General features: G+C 40.2%; 1 protein-coding gene across 3 annotated transcripts in view; it reads left to right on the top strand.

Annotated features, from left to right (window-relative positions):
- Positions 1–17,211, top strand: part of SF3B2 (splicing factor 3b subunit 2) — a 29,664-nt gene extending 12,453 nt beyond the window's left edge. For all 3 annotated transcript variants that reach the window (XM_063438816.1, XM_063438817.1, XM_063438818.1), the window contains exons 7-21: positions 592–697; positions 1,962–2,044; positions 3,449–3,658; positions 4,101–4,226; positions 4,674–4,754; positions 5,357–5,584; positions 5,690–5,839; positions 6,208–6,297; positions 6,588–6,695; positions 6,836–6,943; positions 8,787–8,929; positions 9,510–9,611; positions 15,826–15,925; positions 16,142–16,327; positions 17,000–17,211. In XM_063438816.1, the coding sequence (XP_063294886.1) occupies positions 592–697; positions 1,962–2,044; positions 3,449–3,658; positions 4,101–4,226; positions 4,674–4,754; positions 5,357–5,584; positions 5,690–5,839; positions 6,208–6,297; positions 6,588–6,695; positions 6,836–6,943; positions 8,787–8,929; positions 9,510–9,611; positions 15,826–15,925; positions 16,142–16,327; positions 17,000–17,071 (1,893 nt within the window). In that variant the 3' untranslated portion in view covers positions 17,072–17,211. The remainder of the gene's footprint in view (positions 1–591; positions 698–1,961; positions 2,045–3,448; positions 3,659–4,100; positions 4,227–4,673; positions 4,755–5,356; positions 5,585–5,689; positions 5,840–6,207; positions 6,298–6,587; positions 6,696–6,835; positions 6,944–8,786; positions 8,930–9,509; positions 9,612–15,825; positions 15,926–16,141; positions 16,328–16,999) is intronic.
- The last annotated feature ends 2,633 nt before the right edge of the window (positions 17,212–19,844 follow it).

The following is a 19,844-nucleotide window of genomic DNA, read 5'->3' as shown; positions in this document are numbered from 1 at the left end:
GGACGTTTCACCAATGGAGATGGGAGTTTTTTTTCCCCCAGTGGTGTTACGAGAACCTTGGGGATTAATTCTAATTGTTTTTAATATTCAGATAAAGCAAAAACATATTTAAAGGTTTGGTTAAACATGCTTTTGTATCAGGATTTTTTCCATTCTCTAGGCATTAGTTCTTTAAATCTTGGATGGAATAGAAAAGCCTTGGACATTTTCTTATGATAGGAAAATCTTCATCCATTTTCATAACCGAAGACAACTTTTATCAGTTTACCAATGAGACCTACATTAATCGGACACTATAGTCACCCATACCACTTCAGCTCATTGAAGTGGTCTAGGTGCAGTGTCCTTTTTGCACTTAGTGCCAGTTCCAGAGAAACTGCAATGTTTACACTGGGGCACTTCCTAGATCGAAACAGACCTTTGGTCCGTGATCTGACCCTTGATGTCCTCATGCTCTAGGTAACGTCGGAGGGGGCAAATTTTTAGAACATGTATATGTAGATATAAAATATATATATATATATATATATATATATAATGTATTTGTATTTTTTATATAATAAAAAAAAATATCTAATGTCTTTCTTTTAGTCTGATGACTCATCAACTGGTCCTAAGATTCCACAGGTACTTGAGAAGATTCTTCAACTCAAAGAGATCAGGCAAGAAGAGATGGTTTCTATACCTGTGACTACAGGTAACAAACTATTAACATTTTCTTCAGTTTTAAGCTGTATTTACTTATTGAAGAGATTACTTTTTTTTTTTCTCCTTCCTCTTTTCTTTTCTATATTGCTTAGGTGGCTTTATTCAAATTGTCGTTTTTGTTTGTTTTTTTTAAACCTTTATTCACATATTCAGTGAAAATATCACAATCATTAATGTTTGTTATTGATGTGAGATGACTTCCTCTGTCACAAGACTTTAAATATTATAAAAGAATCTTACAAATCTTTCTGTAGTGTACTCCATTCTCATTTTACCCTGCTCAGCCCTGAAAATGTGCACATCCAAAATCCTGTGATATAACTGGCTAATGCAGTGTGTTGAAAATTGTGTAGTTAAATGAACTGCTTAAGGTCTGTGTAAGTGTATAGCTATTTGTGTATGTGTTTCTTTCTAACCCTTCAAGACAAGTCCATGAAAAGTCTTAAAGGGACACTATAGTCACCAGAACAATTACAGCTTATTGTATTTGTTCTGGTGAGTATAATCGTTCCCTGCAGGAATTCATGTAAATTTACATTGCCCCCTAGGGATACCTCCAGTGGCCACTCCACAGATGGCCACTGGAGGTGCTTCTTGGGGCAGTGCTGCACAGTGCGCAGTACTGCCGTTCGGCGTCTCCCCGCTCTGCACGGAGACACTGAATTTTCCTTTATAGAGATGCATTGATTCAATGCATCTCTATGAGGAGGTGCTGTTTGGCCTCGTTACACCTCTTTGCCGATTTCAGGCAATCCAGTGCTTTCCCATAGCATTGGATTGGCTAAATATTATGAATTCTTGCTGACTGAGGGCATGGCCGGCGCTGGAAATAAGGTTTTTTTACTTTTTAAGGGGGGGAGGGGTGTAAGCCACTGAAATGGTGGTTATAACACTAAAGGGTCAGGAATACACGTTTGCTTTCCTGACCTTATAGTGTTCCTGTAAGTTCCAGGTTACATTTTCAAACCCGGATCTATGGAGTGGATGGGACAATTGATGACTGCTCTCTTTCACATATGAGAGATGTGTAGGATCCCATAACAAATTTATAAATCTAATTTACTGGTACTTTTTTTTTGTTTTAATGGTGATTAATCAAACAGTGCCTGAGCTTCACTACATTTACACCCCTCCCCGGCGCCCCCATAAAATTTGGTTCAAAAGCCTGCCATTTAATATATAAAAACATTTTTGTGGATATTTCTTTCCGTATTATATTTCATGTTATAAAGACTTATTTCCTTCATTCTCAGAAGAGGAAGATGATATGGACTATAATCAGGTATACACAGCTTCTGAAACAGAAGAGGAAAGCACTGCCCCATCTAAAAAGGAGGTAAGAATATTCCTACATATGCTCAAGCTACTGTATAATAAGTGGAAGATGGTGACAGACAAACAGATTAGGAGGATGGGATGAAGTACACATTATCCTGCACATAGTGGAATCTTGAAAAGGAATTTGCTTATTGATTGGGCAAAAAACTGGATAATAGGATTATTGTAGTTTGAGAACATCTTAAATAAGGGCCCCTATTTTATGTATTCTTTACCATTGCTTGGTTCAGTAGTTTAATCTCTGAAACAGTTCTGAACTACTTTGTGTTTTTTTTGTATTCTACAAAAAGTGGAGCTTTTAATTGAAATTGTCACTTTCAGAAATTTTACATACCCTGGCTGTCAGACAACCAGTCTGTTATTGTTGCTTAGCTCAGTAGAACTAAACTGAAGAGAGAGGCAATAGCTCAGAGCGCCTGCCTTGCAAAGGCTTTTTTAAATTTTCTTTTAAGATATATTCACCAAAGGAAAAATCCATAATTAAATGCATCCATGTTTTCATAGGGAGCATATCTACCAAACGATTAGAAAAAAATTGGGGTTGACATTTGGGAAGTAGTGTCCCTTTAAAGGAATACTACAGCATTTGGAATACAAACCTGAATATTTTTTTTACTATATAGTGCCCCTGTCCTTGGTTAGATAAAGGTGTCGTCATCTTCCCAGTGTGCACTAAAAAATTATCAAATTTAACTATTGCTCCCCTTTTTTCAACGCTGAGACTCTCTCTTTCCTTTTTACTTCTCTGCCTCCTATGACATCATTGAGGAGGCATAGTAGTGGTCCAATACAATGCTCCCCTTAGATGAGCATTGGGGACCTAATGCTCATGCTTGGTGAGCAATCCATGCTTTATCATAGGAAAGCCCTTTTGTGTTGTTGCTTTGGACTCTGTTATTTCAACTCTGTGCAAAAATTACAATTGGCATTAGCGCACTGGCAATAGATGTAGTCAGCTTTTCCTTGCAGGCAAAGCTTGCAAGGGGAAAACTTTATCTCACCTCCCAACCTGCCTCCATATGCCCTTAACTCCTCACTCACTCCACTTACTGGCTCAGAGCATGCACATGCAGTTTGAGCTACTTAAACAGTCCAAGAAGCGTTTGATTGGACATTTTTCAACTGCCAAGACATCATGTGGGGTAGTTGAATGCCGTGCTGGGAGCTTCGCCTAATGCTGCATTTCAGGTAAGTTATACTTAATTTTTTCGAGTAATTTTAGGGTTGAAGAGACGGGGATAACAGTATTATTCGTTAAAAAGAGACTAAAGAAAGGGTTGTCATATTAAAATTTGTATTTATCCTTGAAAGTGCCCTAGTGTCCATATGTTGTATGGATGACTGATCTTTAATATTGTTGAGAAACAAATGTCAAATTACACTTACATATTTTCACACCTAGAAAAAAGGTCGCAGACGGAGGAACCGAAAGAAACGAACACGCAGAAAGACAGTCATCTCACAGCCGGTAGTTGTCGAAGAGATGAATGAGGCAGCTGAGGCTGTTGCTGACACTGCAACAGGGAAGATTGAGATAGAGTATGTAACAGAGGAACCAGACATCTATGATCCCAACTTTATCTTTTTCAAAAGAATTTTCCAAGCTTTTAAGGTATGATGAAATGGTTTTGTAAAAGTAATAACATGTGCATCATAGAGGTATATGTCCTTTTGTACATAAGCCTGCGGACTTCTCTTAAGATTACCTGAAGAGCACAGGAGTTAGATTCATTTGTGAGGATAGTGGGATTTGTAATCTGACATTGTAATGACGATTGTTTTAACTCCTTAACTGGTAGGTGGGTGTCCATACATCCGTCCAAGGGAATGACTCAGAGATTTCACTAAAGTTATGAACTGCCAGCTTTGGGCCTTTACGACTTCTGAAAGTATGGCAAAAGTATAGATTTGGGTTTGAGAATTAAGTGCTGGGTATTTTTGAGGTTGTTGTTTTGGGTCTTTCTAATCTATAGCTATAACCTAATATATCATCCTGTTAATGAAGAGGTTTGACTTAGAGAATGGCAACATGTGATGATTCGTGTACTCTGCAGCTCACAGATGATGTTAAGAAAGAAAAAGAGAAGGAACCCGAGAAGGTGGAGAAGATTGAACCAGCTGCCCCCAGAAAGCGTTTTGAAGAGGAACAGATGGACAGTGATAGTGATAGTGATGAAGAGGTGTGTGAATTAATATACATAAAATCTCCTAAACTAAAGAATAGTTTTTTTGTTTCTTCTTAATGTAGCATTTACATTTATTTGTAGAAATGTATGTATTTGTTTCTGATCGTTGAGTTTTAGTTATGTTTCTTCCTTTTCTTTTTTTAAGCTCTTTCTTTTTCAAACCATTTAATATTATCTGGTCTCTGAAAGAAAGTACAGCTTGGTCCACTGTGATGAAAGTAGGCACTGGGAATGCTATTTATTCTTTTAAAAAAATGTTTTTAACCACACAAATGTTTTTTTTTAAACCACACAAACAGGTGGAAGGAGCTTACAGATAGTTTTCACCATAATCACTTCAATGAGCTGTAATAGTGCTTAGCATTCCACTTTTGTAACTGGTGTTAATATGCCAGAGATCCACTAATCCAATTTATAAATCTATGTTGTATTTCTTATAAGAACAAGAAGTTGGATGCTCCCAAACTGTCGAAGAAAAAGTTGAGGAGGATGAATAGATTTACAGTTGCTGAACTAAAGCAGGTAATGCTGCCAAGTTATGAAATATTTTTTTTAAAGAAACCCTACATGTTTTATTTCTGATTTATTTAAAAAAAAAAAAATCAGTTTTATGACATACATTGATGTGAATTGTACAATATATATATATATATATATATATATATATATATATATATATATATATATATATATATATAATAACTGCTTAGTTTTATGCTATATTGTGGGAATTTCTGTTTGCTATTTTGAGCCCTGTGTGAGGTGCTGGAGAGGTGTGTAGGGTTACTTTTTCGTGGTCTGTGATGCAATGTAAGGCCTGTAGGAAGGCAGGGTCAGAAAATGTTAAATGCTCATCAGTTTGTGTTAAGCTAAAAAAAAAAAAAAGGAGAGGTCGAATTCACAAGTGGTTAGCAAATGATTATTCTTAAATCTGAGAATTTCTGAAGTACATATCTGTAATAATGTGAATTCATATAAATTGCTGTGACAGAAGCTAAATAGTTGAAGTGAAGGAATCAAAAGATTAGTTGATGGCTTTCTTTCCTATATTGACATTGCTGGACAATCCATTCTTTATAATCATTCTATCCCTGTGCTTCCATAAAACTTATTATTTTTCCTAGTTGGTATCAAGGCCAGATGTAGTGGAAATGCATGATGTCACTGCTCAAGATCCTAAACTCCTTGTCCACCTGAAGGGCACACGTAATTCTGTCCCTGTTCCTCGTCATTGGTGCTTCAAACGTAAATATCTGCAAGGAAAAAGAGGTATTGAGAAGCCCCCTTTCCAGCTTCCTGAATTCATCAAGAGAACAGGCATTCAGGAAATGAGAGAAGCTCTTCAGGAAAAGGTGAGCAAATGGGATTCGTGTTATTGTATTTAGTAGTTTTTAAAAAAATTATATATATATATATTTTTATGATTTATCGGTTATCTGTCATTTTCCTAAATACAGGAGGAACAGAAAACCATGAAATCCAAAATGAGAGAGAAAGTGCGACCGAAGATGGGAAAAATTGACATAGATTATCAAAAACTTCATGATGCTTTTTTCAAGTGGCAAAGCAAGCCAAAGTTGACAATCCATGGAGACCTGTACTACGAGGTGAAAGAATTCAGAAACCTTATCTGGTCTAGTGAGATTTATTGTTTAAGTGAACTATATGTCTACATTTGTTTTTTACCCACCCAATGTGGTGAGGTTGGGTAATCTTAAAACCCTTAATTTAGTTGGTCTTAATAAAAAAAATGCTAATTGCAGCTGCAGCAAATCCTGGGAGATTAAAGCAAGCTAAGGATGTTTAAACATTAGTTAATATTTTAAATGTGTACATATAAAACATTTTAATCCAGATATTATATAATGTTTTAATAATGAGTGTCAGCTCCAGTGTTTTGTGTCCCTTTATGGAGCAAAGCATGTTCAGTTACATGCTGAATCTCTGCCACTTACCCAGCTTGCATTGTTTTCAGGGAAAGGAATTTGAGACCCGATTGAAGGAGAAGAAACCAGGAGACCTTTCAGATGAATTGCGCATCGCTTTGGGAATGCCTGTTGGACTTGTGAGTTTATATGAGGACTACTTTTCAGAATTTTATTACATTCTAAACACTTGGTTGTGATACATCTAAAGATATATTTCTATTCAGTGTAAATGGGCCCAATTTTCAACCAATTCTGTTTAACTGTAATCAAATTATTATGTAGTGCAAAAAATTCAAATGTTTGATAACTTGTTGAGCATAATTAAATGTGTCTTGATACTATACTTATCTGAGCTGTTTCATGTGTGTTATTTTTTTACTTTTCATATATGTATTGTTTTTCACACTTTTTTTTAATTCTTTTTTAGAACTCGCATAAAGTGCCTCCTCCCTGGCTCATTGCAATGCAGAGATATGGACCACCACCTTCTTATCCAAACCTAAAAATCCCAGGCCTGAATTCTCCGATTCCAGATGTGAGCCATGTCTTCTGTCACTCTATCCTTAAAAAAAAAAAATAATAATAATAATTTCCTACTCTTTTCGCTCATTCTAGCCTGATTAAGTCACTGTTATTCTTCCACGTTGACCTTTTATATATTTTTTTTCCTTCTAGGGCTGCTCCTTTGGCTATCATGCTGGTGGCTGGGGAAAGCCTCCTGTAGATGAAATGGGAAAACCGCTCTATGGAGATGTGTTTGGGACAAACGCATCAGATTTCCAGGTGAGGAGGGTTTCTTTATTCAAACTGCATTGGTCCATTTGTGTCACTGTTGTGTTTTCAAGGACCTCACATATATTTTCAGTTATTCACTAAAGTGTGAATTGTTGGGAATTAAAACGTTTGGTCACAATAGCCAAATTAGACTTTCCAAGTCAGCAATTTTCTTCATGATTGCAGGATTTTCCATATATGATCTTTTGCAATGCTGTGTCTGACTAACATTCGAATACACCTTTTTTTTTTTTTAATTCTTTATTTATTACAAGGTAGAACACCGGATAAATACAAACATTGCAATACAGTAAGATACACAGCATAACGTAAATCAAATATTGCAGACTTGAGGAATAGGAGTATAGTATGTAAAATTATTTTACAATCGCATATGTCTATTGTGTATAAACTGCCACATTCCATACTCTGTAGGTGTTCCGCCAGGTTTTTAGATATAAAGATTAAATAAAATGAATACAACCGAGATCTGACCAGTCCAGAATTCTGACAACCTCTCACACTGCATCTACATGTATCGGTCCATATGGAGTATGGGTGGGGACAGAATGTTGAAGGCAGCCCTAATCATTCGCAGTGTCGTCAGAGCCCCCAGCGTCTCGCTCGTATCGCCTGCGGCTCTACTTATGCAGAGCTGTGCCCACCTACTCGGCGCTATTGAGACTTCGCTGCCGGTCAGATCCGAGATAAAAGTAAGGAGAAGAAATATGGAGGTATACAAAGTCTCCAAGAAAGAGAGAGAGAGAGAGAGAGAGGGGGAAGAGGGTGACGGGAGAAGAGGAATGGGAAGGAAGGGAACGAGTGGGACAGGAAGGGGTGGGACATGGAACCAATCACCACGACCTCGATAGGGCTGCGCAGCCCGAATTCGGGCTGGAGCCCCAACAATTAGCAGTATCACGACGGCGGCATAAAGGGTCACTGCGCAGGGTCATCCTGCCCGTTCCAATCGACCTTTCGCTGGGGTGGAAGGTAGGCTATTCAAGGGCCGGAGCGATCCGGCCATCAGGGGGAACAGGGGGCCGGGGGGAAAAACCCTCGGCCCCTAGTCACCAACACCACTCTCTATCCACATGCCCCATACCCTCTCACAGTTTGTCCATCAGAAAGTTATCCCTAATTTTATGGATAACTAGATCTATCGAGGGGGGTCCCCCTCTGCAGCCAGACCTGCGCTAAGCGAATACACCTTTTCTACAAAAAGAAGTTTGTTCATTTTTACCTGCATTTTTACTGTATAAAAATATCTGCAAACATTTCATGTTTTACATGACAACAATATGCCTTTTTATAATGTAAGTAAATGAAAATAAAATGTATACATTTTAGTCTGAAGCCCAAGTTAAGTCTGAAAACATTGTACCTGTATATTGTAATACAACCTGTATATTGTATTATAAATCCAAACTTTTACTTTTTAACTTACTGTAAAGCGCCAAAGACCCACAATCATGATTTTGCAGTGAGTTGGATGCGGGGTGCAGGGAAAGGTGAGTTTTACTTAACTGAACCTGACGACCCACAATTGTCTTCCTGCTGGCCCTCTTCAGCTCCAGGCTCTTCATCTGCTAGGAGCCAGCATCAGTACTGTACTGTCGCATATGCTCAATAGTACAACACTGATGTACATGGAGAATGTGGGAACCTCCATAAGCAGTCTTTCTCCTGACAATTTTACAAAGCTTGACAGGGGTAGCTCTGCCTTATTGCCAAGCAAGTCAGTGAGATTTCAACACAAGCTTTCTGAAATGCTCATTTTTGGGGGCGAGGTTGACAGAGCTCCTTTAGCACTAAAGAGTTTGACATGGCTATTGTTTAATTTTGTCTACAGAGCAAAAATGAGGAGGAGGATATTGATCGGACCCTTTGGGGAGAGCTGGAACTCTCTGATGATGAATCCTCATCTGAAGAAGAAGAAGATGAGAGCGATGAGGATAAACCAGATGAGACCGGTTTTATTACACCTGCTGATAGGTGAGCTCATGGAGTCGCTGAAATAATTGCTGTATGGCTATAAAGCAGCATTAGCGGTTATATTACTTATATTTTTAACAAGACTCAACATTTCCCTCATCACCAGCCCTTGCAAGTAGATATTCATCCCTGGTGGGTATGATATGGCTTGCAGTTTCAATTACTTTTTAAGACCTGACTAGTAGCACAGGACTTCTGGCATTAAGCACTGCTTATAGTTTTTGTCTTTTGCATTTGTGCTACCTTTATGGGATTATAGGATTTGTGTAAGCTTATTTGTGTAAGCATATGTGAAATCCGCACTACCTATATTCTTGGTGCACTTGACTCAAACAAAAGTGCATGCAGTGTGCTTTTTCTGTAACTGTGTTGTACATATTGCTTTTACTATTAAGGTAATCTGGAACTAGAAGTATGTTTACGGATATCATGCCTTACTCTAAATAGTACTGTGGTTAAAAATATTGAGAGAAACAAAAACAAAAAAAAAGGACGGTTTTACCCAGTTTTGTATTTGTTCGCCAAGAATAACAGAGGTCTTTAATTTAGGGGTTTTATTTATTTATTTTTTCTTTTACAGTGGTTTAATTACCCCAGGAGGATTTTCTTCTGTGCCTGCTGGTATGGAGACCCCAGAACTGATTGAGCTGAGGAAAAAGAAGATTGAGGAGGCCATGGATGGGTAAGAACAGCTGCTATCCTTACTGTTTTGCCTCCATCTAGTATATAGGTTTGCATCACTGTGCCATGTGCCTGCTTTTGCCTCTTCCGTTTACCTTTGCCATTGAAAGTTTAGCTGCTGCTATAAGATGATATGATTAGGAGGACAATATAGTGTGATGGGTTTGAGGCTGAAAAAGACATTAAGGGCATGTACGCAGTTAGAACAATCAATTTAGTTTACAACAAACTTAAGAAGTCCAGCCTTCATATAAATAAAATATAACCTTTATGTTTGTTAAAGATAAAATAATCATCCATAAAGTATAAACTAAAATACCATATCGCTACAAAATAGGTATTGGACTAGATACATTTTCAATTATATTTGCATCACTCAATAATCTCCATATCTGTTAAGTAGCCCCTATCATTGGTGTTATAACCTGTACTTGGTGTAACTCTCGAACCTTCGAAACTAATAAAGACAGGGAGGAGAGCATAAACAACGAGAGTCCGATAAAAAAAAAGAGAGAAAACGGAGGGAGAGCAAACTCCTCTATTGACTGTCCTGTGCCTTTGTGGGCACCTAATCGAAGATCCCTTTACCCCCCTAAGTCTAGCTAAATCCTGAGGCTACAAAAACCACTCTGTGAGCAATTGGGAAAAGGAAAAAAAAGTGAATCTCAACATACGTGCAAGTGCAAAATATAAAAAGTTTAAGAAATAAATAAAAAATAAGTCTCTCGTGTGACCAGTAATCTGTTGTGTAGTTAACCAACATAATATCCAGCTGGAAGGCAAATCTATGTTCGCAGCATCTACCCCATGTCCCCAAGGTGATCACAGGAGCGCAAACAAATTTGTTCACCGATATAGTAGTTGGAAGGAAAGGGGGCATATGAACTAAGTAGTCACTTTTATCATTGGAAAAATCAAATAGAACTTAATCCAATTTAATTCCATATAGTTTACCATTAAAATCAAGGTGTCCTTATTGGGAGTTAGATGATTGAAAAAGGGAAACTAAAGACAACTGACACTTAGTGGCTAATTCGATGGCAAGATCCACGATCTGATGTGAAAGTGTTGCCACTGTGAATCGCAATAGATTAGCTGTACTACAACAGTGAGGCCGTAGTCTTAAACTAAAATTTAATAAAGGAATTGAATTATGTGCTCCATCCAGATTTAGGAATAAATCAATTTAGTTTAAATAATGAGCCATAGTTTCCCCTATAAATACAGATTGATAAAGATATGCATCAAGAAAGCATCCTACTCCTCTATCTAGACTTACCCTCTATAAGCTGGAAGCGGTCATATTTGCCGCGGACGTACAGGGTACTTCAGCTGTCGTTAACGACCATTTTTTGTCTGACGTACCCTGTACGTCCGGGATCACTAAGGGCTTAACAATTGCATTATCCCTAAAATCTTGTTTGATTAACAAAAGACCTTACACCGAGAGATTAGCCAAGAAGAGGTCGCTTATGCAACTGGTAAACTACAACACAAGAAATCACCTGGACCAGATGGTTTCCCTAATGCATTTTATACATTCTTTGGGAAAATCATCACTCTGTACCTCACAGCTATGTTTAATGAAATTGTATAATGCTATTGCAAGGTAAGATTTGAGAGCGAACATCTTATTATATATTCACAGGACAAACTTTCCTGATTTAGCTAATTACCGTCCGATCTATGGTCAGTGTGGTTATAAAGTTATACACACCCATTTTGGCGTTATGGGTCAAAAAAGTTCTACCATCAGTTATTCACACTGACCAGTTAGGGTTTCTTATGGGCAGACAATCATGTGACAACACTCAGAGTAATTAATGTTTTAGATTGGACTCCGAACGGAGGAGTTCACCTTCTGACCCTGTTGGTGGATAAAGAAAAGGCCTTCAACAGGGTCAAATGGGTATATATGGAGAGTTTTGACTAATTTGGGATTTGAGGGCTGGATAGCCATGGCTATCAGAGCTTTATATTCGGTTCCCATGGCATGGATAGTGAGTTATGATTTTTGTACTTTTGTACCAACTGGTTTCGAATTTCTAATGGGACCAGGCATGGCTGCTCACTATCCCTGTTATTATATGTACTATGCATAGAACCCCCCTGATCAACATAAGAAACAATTCTCTGATTAAAATTGCCTTAGCGCAGAAGGAGTTGAAACTATGCCTCTATGCAGGCGATATTTTATTATTAGTAGGAAATCCTACAGATTCTCTCCCAGAGCTTTTTTTTTTTTTTTTTTTTTTTTAAATTCTTTATTTTTGTTGTGCAGGAGTGTACAAACAGTTATGTCATGCCACAACAGCAGTTGACATCGGAATACTTACTTTACATATGAGATGGCCTTCAGTTAATACTTGCACAGATTTGGGGAATACAATGCTTGACAAAAAAAAAACGTTGCAAGTGCAATTTTATATATTAAGCGAGCTAGCAACTAGTAAACATACAGTGAGCTATAAACTTATAGTAACATGTGCGTGGTCTGTACGTCAGGGCACATTTTTAACGGTATGTAGTTGTCGGGGAATACAAGTTTAAACATTAGGTTTGTTTGTGTCTATCTCTCAGGGGTGGCTAATTATTAACCTGTCAGGTCTGTTGCGTGTGGTCGGTGGGAGATGTGCCCGAGGGATAAGGCTTTTCGCCTGGGTAGGGTCTCACTAGGTGTATCTGCCGTTATTCATTAGAGTCAGGCGGGGGGGGGGGGGGGGACTATTGTGTCGGGCTAGTGGCCGTGCGGTCGGCGGTTTGAAGGGTTTGTCGGCTTGCTAGTGGAGTGAAGGCCAGTGTTGGCTAATGAGGCTAAGCAATTTAGTGAGTTATGTCGTAGGGAATCATCTTGGGTGGCAAACGGGTACATGGTATTTATATACAATACGCTCCGAGATGGCTGCGTCTCAAGTGGCGGCTGGGGCATGTAAGTCCTGCCTGGGTTGGCGTGGGACAAATGCGGTCACCCTCCCAAGGTCCCAGCCATGTGGTGTTCCTTGGGTTCTTGGAATCTCCGTGGGTTTCAGCGATTCTTGGGGCAGTCCCAGGGTCGGCATCAGGGTCTGTGCTTCCTGCAGGTCGTGTACGGTGTGTCTGGCTTCTCCCTGCAGGACCAAGAGTGTGCGGGGTCGGCTCCAGCGGTACTGTATACCGATTCGTTGTAGCATTGAGGTGAATGGCTTCAGTGTTCTCCGCCATGCCAGGGTGCCCCCGGACAGGTCAGCGAAGAAGGTGAGTGACATTGCTTCAAATTGATACGGCGTGCAATTCCTGATCGCCGCCAGCACGGCTGCTCGGTCCGTCCGTTGCTGGAAGCTGATTATGAGGTCTCTAGGCGCTGTGGCTGGGGCATTGGCCGGCTTAGGGACTCGAAATAGTCCAGCCAGGCAGATTGTCTTGGCTTGTCGATGTGTCAGCAGCGCCACCAGGAGCCGACGTACAAAGTGCGGCAGTTCTGCCTCTGGGGTATCTTCAGAGACACCTCTTATTTTTAGGTAGTTGGCGCGGCGTGCGTCTTCCATGGATGCGAATCTTCGGTCTTGCGCCTCGGATTGGCGTTGCAGCCCCCGCACCTCTCGTTGCAGGGAGGTTATTAGTTTTGTGTGTTGGTCTGAGGCTACCTCCAGTGATTTAGTGCGACCCGTCAGGCCTTGGATTTCAGTGCGGATGGTGGCCATGTCTGATTGTAAGGTCTTTTGGAGGTCTGCCAATAGGACCTTGAGGATTGCGGTCGTTACCGGTGCCGTGTCTGGAGATGGAGGGTTTGGCTTTGCCGTTGTTCCAGCCGGTAGGGTGAGAGCTTCTTCCCCCAGGGAGAAGTCATCTGAGAGTTCGGAGAAGTCCTCAGGGTAGTCGGCCATCTTGGGCCTAGCCGTCCCATGTGCTTGTCGCAGGAGGTCTCCGATGTCCATGCCTTGGTGCGGCTTATCTGATTTTTGTTTTTTAGTCTTGCGACCCATGGTGCTTCTCTATTTGCGGTAATGCTTGTCTGGCCCGGGAATCTGGGCTTTTGCTCCAAAATTAGGCAGTTTGGAGTCCAAACTCTCGGGAGCTTTAGTCTCATGCGGCTGCTTGGCTCCGCCCCCCCATTTGTTTATTTTTATGTCTGTATGTACATGTCTGCGTTGTAACAAGAAATTTTGTACAATTAAAAAAAAAAGAATCCTCCCCCCCACACAAATAAATAAACAAAAATAAATCCGGAAGGGAGGGAGGTGAAAGCAACCTTGTAGGCGTGTGTAACCATTACATGTGTCGCCAGCGTGGTGACAAGTAAATTTTGAACAGTCACGTGTGCCAGGGGTGTTAAAGATCTCTGTATATGGGGGCGGGGCCTAACTGCCAAACCAAGCAGGATGCAGACTGGGGGAGATCCATCCGTCTGGTCTGTGAATTTAGCTTTTAATGAACGTATTTCTGCACTAAGCGACACTGCAAAAGCATCAGGTGGTGTGGAGATTCCGAGCGTCACTTGGAGTGACCCTCTTAGCTTTATCGAGCGCGTAACGGTGCCTGAGGATTACTGCGGCCTGCTGTTTGTTTCTGGTGGGCCCTGGTGACATCGCTCTCCCACTCAGTGTGACGCTGTCTTCATGCAAGAATATCTAATAGTCCCCTTCATCCCCCCCAGACTGGCGGGGGTTAACAGTCCCCACTGACCGCCACACACACTACCATGAATCTTGGATACTGTACCAGCTTCAGCTCTGAACACTGCTTATTCAAGATGGTGACTACATTCATTCCTCGTTGTAAACAGCCTGCACAGCATGAGGAGTGCCTTGAATTTACCTATTTCTAAACGGGTGATTTTTTTTTTTTTTTTTAAACCAGTTTCTCGACTTCCTTGGCGACACGCCAAGCAGCTGCTTTGTCTCAGCCTTGTGCGGGAGATTGGAGGTGTCTGTGTACATTATGTTGGTAATGCTTGTGCTTGTCTATGCTGTCGTGGCATAACAGGCATCTTAAACTTGGCTGCACAAATAAAATAAAGAATAAAAAAAAAATGTAATTAAAATCTCCTGTATATGCAGTGTTTCATTCTGAAACTGTGCACATACAGACTTTTTCCACCTTGACCATTTCAAATCACTGAAGAGGGCCATGATGGTTGGGGTAACCTTTGAATTGAGTCAATGATAACACAGCTTTTTAACATTTTATATCCTATTTTTTTTTTTTTACTATTGCATTTGACATAGTTCTAATGTTTTTATGACTTCAGTGGTCCTGCTCAGCTTGTTGACCTAGTCTTCTGATTCTCTGTGCCTGGTTGGATTCATTATCCAACTCTGATTGTATTTTTTATTTTTTTGAAAATTAAATTTCCAAGATATAAATTTAATTTGTTAGTTGCATATCTATTAACATTTGTAGCCAGAAACATCTAAAAACACACAGCTTTGGTGTAACTGAGTTTTGAGTTAGTTTCACCTGTGTGTAAAGAAAGTGTTGCATGATCTGACAAATACATCTGTTACTGGAACAAACCACCCTGAAATTCAGATTAATTACATGTTGCACCACTACATATTATGGAAATGTACAAATGTAGTGAAATGGCTGTGTATACTAATATAAACTAAAGCATGTGGGCCTAAATTTAAACTCCCATTAAAGGAACACTATAGAGTTAGGAATGCAAACGTGTTCCCAAGGCTATAGTGTTACCCTACCTATACTGGTATCCACTTTCCCCTTGCAGATGTTTAGGGTACGTTTTATTTACATTACATCCCACAGTACCCTGGTCTTGGTGCTGCCTCTCTGATTGAGATAATCAAGATTGGTGATTTCAGTTAATCCATTGGAAGGCTTATGCACAAGCATGGCAAAACAGTGCGCTACTTCAATCAAATGCTCTCAGTGAATCATTTCCGCTATAAAAGAGTGTAATTTTCTTAAAGCTATGGAAACTCCTTTAGTGGCTGTCAACCTAAGAGCCACTGAAGGCATGTTAACCCTGTAGTGGAAGCATTGCTGTTGGTTCCAAATGGCAATGTTTTAGTTTAAGGATTAAACAGACAGGAACATGGCACCAATCTTTTACCAGCAACATATTAGAAATGTATTTAAATTGCCATGCTTCGGATTATGTTACAGAAGTCTCTAAATTATAATTAATCTACATTAAGGGAAACCAATAAACCTGTCAGTGATAACTTTGTGTTTAGTTTTCCATGCCATTGATAAATTCCTTTGAATTCTTGCAGAACGGAAACGCCTCAACTCTTTACTGTACTTCCGGAGAAAAGAACAGCTACTGTTGGAGGGGCCATGATGGGTTCCACTCACATCTATGATATTACAACGGTAAGAGAAGGTCATCTTTAGTGACAAATAGGAATGGTAGAAATGTTTGAGGAATTTGGTTCATCCATAGATTGTATGCAAATATGCAAGGCATCAAATTTTTATTTTTTTTGTGGGATTGACGTGAAATAATTCAGAAGTTCTATTTCTTCCCATCTTCACCGCCAAATTGGTGAACAACACCTTAAAATTTGTTAATGTTTCATATTTTACCAGGCAATGTCACGAAGAGGTGCCCCCACTGAACCGCAAGGGGTGGAAGTGGCTCTTGCTCCTGAAGAATTGGAATTGGATCCATCTGCTATGACTCAGAAATACGAGGAAAGAGTAAGGGAAGCACAGGAACAAGTTCAAAAAGAAGACTTCAGTGACATGGTGGCTGAGCATGCAGCCAAACAGAAGGTATTGATATATGTATCTGCTTCAGCTATCGCTATCAACTATTTCTTTATACAATTGCACAATCCAAATACTGTACTTTTATTCAACCTTTACCATCATCTCTTTTCTCACCCATTTGCACCATATTTGTTTAACTTCTCCATAGCACACTACTACTGAACATATGCCTTCATGAATAGTGTTTGCATACTCCTGTAAACCCAGCAATTCATGTACACTTTCCTACGCCATAATTGACGAGTCCCTCTCAGTAGAACACGTCTGAACGCATTAGCTTCCTTTTTTTTCTTTTTTTATGCCCTCCTGGTCAATCTGTCAGTCATTCTTTTGTCGTTACCCCAATTGTTAATATTAATCTAGTTTGATTCCATCACTTTCTGTTGTCTGATTAGTGGCTTTATGTTGGTGAATACTTAATCACCGTAAACATGGTATAAACAATTTAGAATAAGTTGATATGTGACTTTATAAGTGTCTGATTTTGTATATCAAACAATTCAAGCAAGTGATTTCTATCCCAAATTTATTTAAGAATTTGTAAAATAGGACCTTGTACATTTTACAATTTCTACCTACATCACTATACAATGTTACACTTCCATGTTAATTAGGTCAATCATGTATAATTATTTGCAAAATATATATATATATTTGTTTATATTCACCTTGTAGCAAAAGAAGAGGAAAGGACAGCCACAGGACTCCCGTGCAGGAGGCAAGAAATATAAAGAGTTCAAGTTCTAAATTTGTACATCATCTCCGCCTTCCTTCCATACCATTCTTTTTATTTTTAAACTGTTCTGTATGTTTTGATTTTTTTTTTTTCCATTGGCAAAAGAAAAATGATTAATTGCTGTAAAATTTATTATAACTTGATATTAAAAAAAAAAAAAAAAATATATTGTAGTGTTTTGTAATTTTTTTTTATACTTTATTAGGTTTAACAGTGTATAAAAAAGTAAGATGTAGGTAAAAACTACCAAGACAAACAACAAGAAAGTAAAAGGCATATGCATTCACAAATACAACAATAGTACATGTACACACCACTTACCAGGATACTAGGGGATATAAATCCGGTTCAGAAAGTTAAACAGAAGATCCAATTATTACCACCCAGCTTGATTATCATAGGTCAATCAATTTGTTTAGCCAAGATAACACATTAAGATATGTTTCAGGTCTAATCCATGAACCTTATAGAGAGACATCTCCATTTTTAGTTACATAGTTACATAGCTGAGACTTGCGTCCATCAAGTTCAGCCTTCCTCACATATGTTTTTGCTGTTGATCCAAAAGAAAGCAAAAAACCCAGTCTGAAGCGCTTCCAATTTTGCAACAAACTAGAAAAAAAATCCTTCTTGACCCCAAAATAGCAGTCAGATGTCTCCTTGGATCAAGCAGCAATTCCCCCTCGAATTAGAAATTATATCCCTGTATGTTATGTTTTTGTAAGTATTTATCCAATTGCAGTTTAAACATCTGTATAGACTCTGACAAAACCTCTTCAGGCAAAGAATGCCATATCCGTATTGCTCTTACTGTAAAAACCCTTTTCTTTGCCTTAGATGAAATCTCCTTTATTCAAGCCTAAATGTGTGACCTCGTGTCCTATGTATCGCCCTGTTTATGAATAGATTTCCAGATAATGGTTTGAACTTGCCCCGACTATATTTGTATAATGTTATCATATCCCTTCTCAGGCGCTGATTTTCCAAACTAAAGAGATTTAAATTTTTTTTTTTGTAAATATAATTTTTATTTTTGTTTTGTTTACGTTCGAAGTTCGGAGACTCGCAGGTCTCTAGTCATATTAGAATATGCAGACAGGTTTAACTTTCAGTAACAGAAGGTCTCGGGCTCGCAGGCCTTCATGTGTGGGTATTCAGTTTGATACAATATCACAGGTGCTTGAGCAAGAGCATACTGTGTGCCCTGTCCCTTGTGGAGGGCAGTACTTTGCATGTCCAGTTGGGCTCGCAGGCCCCTTTTAGTGTCGGACACGCAGGTCCCGTACAGCGTGTGGGTATGCAGCGTTGTGTTAATCGTGTTCAGTGTACATGAATTAGTTGCGTCCCTATTGAGTGTTCGAGACTCATGGTAGTATTCACCTCCTGGGAGGAGTGTTGCAGTGCTTGGTAGTAGGTCTCCTTCCCGTTCGGGATCTGTTTGCTATGTGTGTCGCAGCGGGCCGTTGTGTGCGACCGCTGTGGTAGATGCTTAAACCTGTGTCTGGAAGTGTGGTGTGTTGAGTACTACTGTGGAGGTAGCATCGCAGTGTGAACGTGTCTTTGTTGTGGTAGAATGGAGGTGCGCATTGGAGCTCCAGGGTGGTCTGGTCCTGGGTTTCAGTCTCGAGTCACGTTCAGTCTAAGCTGTGATGGGAGGGGGGAGGGGGGGTCGGGGTTCAGTCGTGCCTCTGTCCTTGAGCTTGTCCAGGAAGGTGTCCTTGGCGGTTTCAAGGAGCCACTTTGTCCAGGTCTCAGCGTAGGTCTGGGGTTTGTCAGAGGTTGACATGAGCAGGTTTTCTATTGCCCTAAGTTCTTCCATCTTGGCGAACCATACCCTCAGCGGGGGCACGGTCTTTTGTTTCCAGTAAAGGGGGACTATCTGTTTAGCTACGTTTAGTATCCTAACCGTCATAGATCTCTTGTATCTGGATCTAGATACTGTGGTGTGGTGGAGGAGCATTGCTGCCGGTTCCAGGGGGGGGGGGCGTCCGAGAACATCTTTACAATTTTGTGTATGTCTTCCCAGTATGGTCTAATTGTTTCGCATTCCCACCATATGTGGATTGCGGTCCCTGCTTCCCTCTCACACCTCCAGCAGAGGTTGGTGTGTTCTGGGTCTATGTTGTGAAGGAGGTGTGGGGTACGGTACCAGTTTGTCAGGAGTTTGAATGCTGTCTCCTGGGTCTTGCTGTGTGTCGAGCAGTGGTGAGTGAGGTAGCATATCTGCTCCCATTCTGCGTCTGTGAACGTCGTGTTCAGTGCCGCTTCCCATTTCCCCATGAATAGAGGTTTAGCAGTGGGTGTCCCTGTAAGTAGTAGTGTGTATATGAGGGAGACACCGTGTGGCAGTGGGTCTGGGCTATCGCACAGTGTCTCGAATGCTGTCCGGGTCCTGGTGAGTGCGGTGCCTTGTGGTAGGGTGCGTATGAAGGCGGTAAGTTGTGCGTGTTTGAAGCATTGTGTGAAGGTGGGTGTCTCACCCCCTAGCATGGTTGCTAGTGGTGTGCATTTGCCGTTGGTGATGGTGTGATGCAGTCTCGGAATCGGGGTCTGGGGGGTGTTTTGAAATGCTTTCGGGTCGAAGCCCGGTTTAAAGTCTGCGTTATGTACCAGAGGTGTCAGGGGGGATGGGTAGGGCGCCAAGCTATGAGTTTTCGCCGTTTTGCGCCATATGTCCAGAGTGGATTTAATATATGGGGACATGGCTCGGGTGTCTGGGTCTTTCCTGCCCCAGGGTATGGTTGCAAGCGGCATGCCCGCTTCCGATTCCTCCGCTATTTTCCA

Source organism: Pelobates fuscus, chromosome 12 (assembly GCF_036172605.1).
Source record: "Pelobates fuscus isolate aPelFus1 chromosome 12, aPelFus1.pri, whole genome shotgun sequence".
Classification (NCBI taxonomy): Eukaryota; Metazoa; Chordata; class Amphibia; order Anura; family Pelobatidae; genus Pelobates; species Pelobates fuscus.
Note: the sequence above shows the minus strand (reverse complement) of the source record. Positions and strands in the feature narration are given on the sequence as shown.